The sequence below is a fragment of the Apis dorsata genome, unplaced genomic scaffold (assembly GCF_000469605.1).
Source record: "Apis dorsata unplaced genomic scaffold, Apis dorsata 1.3 scaffold_288, whole genome shotgun sequence".
Lineage (NCBI taxonomy): Eukaryota > Metazoa > Arthropoda > Insecta > Hymenoptera > Apidae > Apis > Apis dorsata.
The window spans coordinates 7,615-11,326 of NW_006263563.1; the positions used below are offsets into that span (position 1 = coordinate 7,615).

The 3,712-nt window shown below is 31.5% G+C and overlaps 1 protein-coding gene across 5 annotated transcripts in view; it reads left to right on the top strand.

The window, feature by feature from the left end:
- The window catches only part of LOC102674968 (MATH and LRR domain-containing protein PFE0570w-like), a 6,889-nt gene that overhangs the window by 2,577 nt on the left and 600 nt on the right, over nucleotides 1-3,712 (top strand). For 4 of the 5 annotated variants that reach the window (XM_006616940.2, XM_006616939.2, XM_031511073.1 and 1 more), the window contains exons 3-5: nucleotides 1-500; nucleotides 817-3,341; nucleotides 3,456-3,673. In XM_006616940.2, the coding sequence (XP_006617003.1) occupies nucleotides 1-500; nucleotides 817-3,341; nucleotides 3,456-3,673 (3,243 nt within the window). The remainder of the gene's footprint in view (nucleotides 501-816; nucleotides 3,342-3,455; nucleotides 3,674-3,712) is intronic. The other variant, XM_031511072.1, reaches the window with a different exon arrangement.

A 3,712-nucleotide genomic window follows, 5' to 3' on the forward strand; every position in this document is an offset into this window, starting at 1 on the left:
GGAGCTTGAGAATGAACATGAAAATGCAATGTTGGAAGATGAAGAAGAAGAAGACGAGGATGATGATGATGATGATGATGAGATAAATCCTTTGAGACTGCATAACGATGACTACGAAGATATTGATACGGAATATGAACCGATATGTTTTGATAGAGCATCTGATGATTTTGTGTTAAATAATAGATTGAAACCGCGACATAAAGAAAAAAGTTTATCCTTGCAAGATTTAAGTATTTCAAAAAAAAATGCTCATTTACGATATAACAAGAAGAGACATAGTTTAAATGCTTTTAGATATAACTATTTACGTATGCAACAAAATCCGATATTGTATCCTACTATGCGGAAAAGGCAAATGATACCGTCTAAATATCAACATGTGGAAAGTAAAGTAAAACAATACATAAAGAATATGAAGGAACAGAATAGAAGATCGATGGAAAAACGTATGAAAGAACAAGAATTTACGATGAATAAAAATTATGAAGAGAATGAGAGTAAGAAATATTTTTCTCAAATTATTATTTTCACGCTTGGAAGATATGTCTATTGTTTTATTTGTTATTGTTTGTAATTATGAAGAGAGGTATTATTCTTTGAGTATTTAAATATGTGCGTATAATGAGTAATGAGTATATGTGTGCGCATATGTGTGTGTGTGTACGCATATATAATAAAATATTGTATACATTAGCGGTAAGATGTTAAAAGAAACGATAAGATATTCTTCCATGTGACTGATTAATCAAGTTTTAAAATGATTCGTGTATAGGTAATTAATAAAAATTATAATTTTTACTTTTTATTTACCAGACTGTGACACCGAACGATTAAAAAATACGAGAATAACGAATAAAACTATAAAAGATTATGTAGAAAAAGCTATTCAGGATTTACAACAGGAAGAAATTGAAAGTAATAATTTGATGTATGATACGGCGCAATTATTAGAAAATGGGGAAAATAATAAAACTTCTGATAGATTGATTGAAAATCGATATAAACATAATCGAAAAGATATTGAATACAATGATGTTCAAAATGAGAAACGTATGCAAAATTCTGATGATAAATTGGAAAAACGAAACGGTTCTGTAGACGTCGATAAACATCGTATTGAATATCAAAATACTTTGGATAAAAATATAAAATTCGGTAACGTAAATCAATCTTCTCTGGTTAATAATCATCAGCCGACACCTACGTTTATAAATTTGCGTACATTGAGCTATGAGGAATACATGCATGATGTTTCTAATACTGGTCAAAGAGAAGAATTGTCCGAACACGAACAAGAAAAAACGAATGAAACTCGAGTATATAACGAAGCGGAAATGATTAGTTCGCAAGAAATGGATAACGGTAACGTTGATTGTCCTTTGAAAATTGCAAGCGTTAAAAGTATCTGCGCGATGCAAGATGAATCGGAAAATTTAAATTTTACAAAGATGAATACGACTGAAAAAATAAATATCGAGAATACCGAAGTGGTTGAATTGAAGGCTCGGCTTAGTCAAAAAGATGCACAATTTCATAATTTGCGAGATGCTTATCAAAAAGTATTGACTGAAAATATAAAAATGAAACAAGAATTGGATGTTTTAAAAAATTCTTTGGCAAAATATAAAAATGAAAATAGAACGTGTGAAACGAAAATTGCATCTGTACAAACTGAAACGATTAAAGAATCTATTTCTAATCGGGATACCGTAGCGGAAGAAACGAATAATAAAATATCTCGTAGTAGTGTTGCGTCTACGGGAAGTTCTAATGATCAATGGATAGAAAGTGATTACAGTCCGGCTATATCTGTTAAACCTCCTGATTTGACTCCCATTCTTAATTCGGATGACAGTATCGTACTCGCTGATGCTAGTGTTCCAAAAAAAATAATGCATCCGTTATCTCGAACGTTTATTACCTCGTCTAGAATTTTACAAACGCTTTCGAATATAACGCAAGGTAAGACAAAAGTTGAAACTCCTTCGATAAGAAATAACAAGAAACGATTAAACGAAAAATCTTCGAATAAATCGTCAAATTTAGATTGCAACTCTTCGATTCATTCATCCTGTTCCAAGAAAAGAAAAGCAACGGAAATGCCTGGTTCTTCTACTTTCGTTAAACCTTTTAAAATACCTCACACAACTGTGGAATCTTTGGAAGGAAAAAATAATACTAATGGTACGAATGATGTGGAATATAAATATTCCAAGGAACGTGTATCGTCGAAAATAGAAAGAGAGGAGGAAAGTACGGAGGTTAATAAAAATATTAATGGTCCTATTTCTGTGGAAACTAAGATGGAAGGAACGGATGATTGTGAGGATAACGTAAAATGCTTCATATATAGAGAGGATGAAAATAGTAAAAACAAAAGTTTTCTAATTCAAGCGGGAGAATCGACGAAGAATGAATTGGATGATGAAAAAAATCGTATTCAAGAATGTGGTCCGTATTTGTTGGGTAATCTTGAAGTACGAATGTCTGAGATAAACGGAACGATAAGTGTATGGGGTAAAGAGATAAATAATGAGTATACGAGTGATAATGAGGATGATGTGGAGGAATCCGAAAAGAAATCGTCTGAAAAGAAAACATGCCATTTTTGGTCGAATACATCGCAAACAAGATTTAATGGAAGTCCGCTTATGTGTTCGACCAATAAAAAGCAGAAAATTCCGTTAAAATTCAATAGATCCAATATTTCTCAATGTTGCCATTCTTTATCGTTAAATTCGATAAAAATGCATCCTTCGGTGGATGATGTAGGTGACAAAAGACATACGAATAATATTTTCAGCCCGAATACTAGTATTTCTTCTTGTAAAAATTGCAATTCTTCGATGTGTCGTAAAGAACGATCGATATGTAAAGATACTTCGCAAGAAAAATTACATTCCTGTTGTGTACATCATACTGAAATTATGGATAAAGAATGCAGTTGTGGTTCGTATCATGAGAAACAAAAACATGATGTTAATCTTAAGCATTGTAAAGATAAATTTCACAATAAGGGAATTCGGAGAAATTTATGCAAAAATATATTTACATCGGATTCGAAAAATCATTCGCATGAAAATTGTACTGCGATCATCGATAAAGGGATTTGCAAATACCATACGTGTCGATGTTCGCTTCAAAATGTAATGGACAACAACGGTTCACGTTCGCGATGCTGCAACGCTGTTAAAGATGTTTCTTGTACATATAAATTTTCGGACAATATAAATAACACGGAAATCCACAGAAATTCTGATAGATGTAATCTTAGTCCTTCAAAAGATGGTGAAGAAGATCCTTTAATTCCACTTAAACGAACTAATGAAACGCTTGAAGTAAGATAATGAAAAGAATATAATTATAAATTAAATATGCAAAAACAAATTTATCAGCTTTATGTATATTTATTCTCTATGTAATATCTCTATGTATATTTTTTTTATGCATAGGCGAGACAACGAAGATTAAGCGGTGGTAAAAGGGTGCGAGGAATTCTTATGGATTTTTTAAAAGGATGTGGAGATTGTCGTAATAATAGTAGTTTAAGTAAAAATAATTGTCAGCAGAAAGAAACACCTTATACCGTAAATGATCCTTCGCAAATTAAAATTTCTCCTTCTTCTATACCCGAGCCTACATGTTCTAGTTCTACGCAATGCAATGATAGGTAATTATGTTTTTTTTTTTTTTTTTTTTTTTTTTTTTT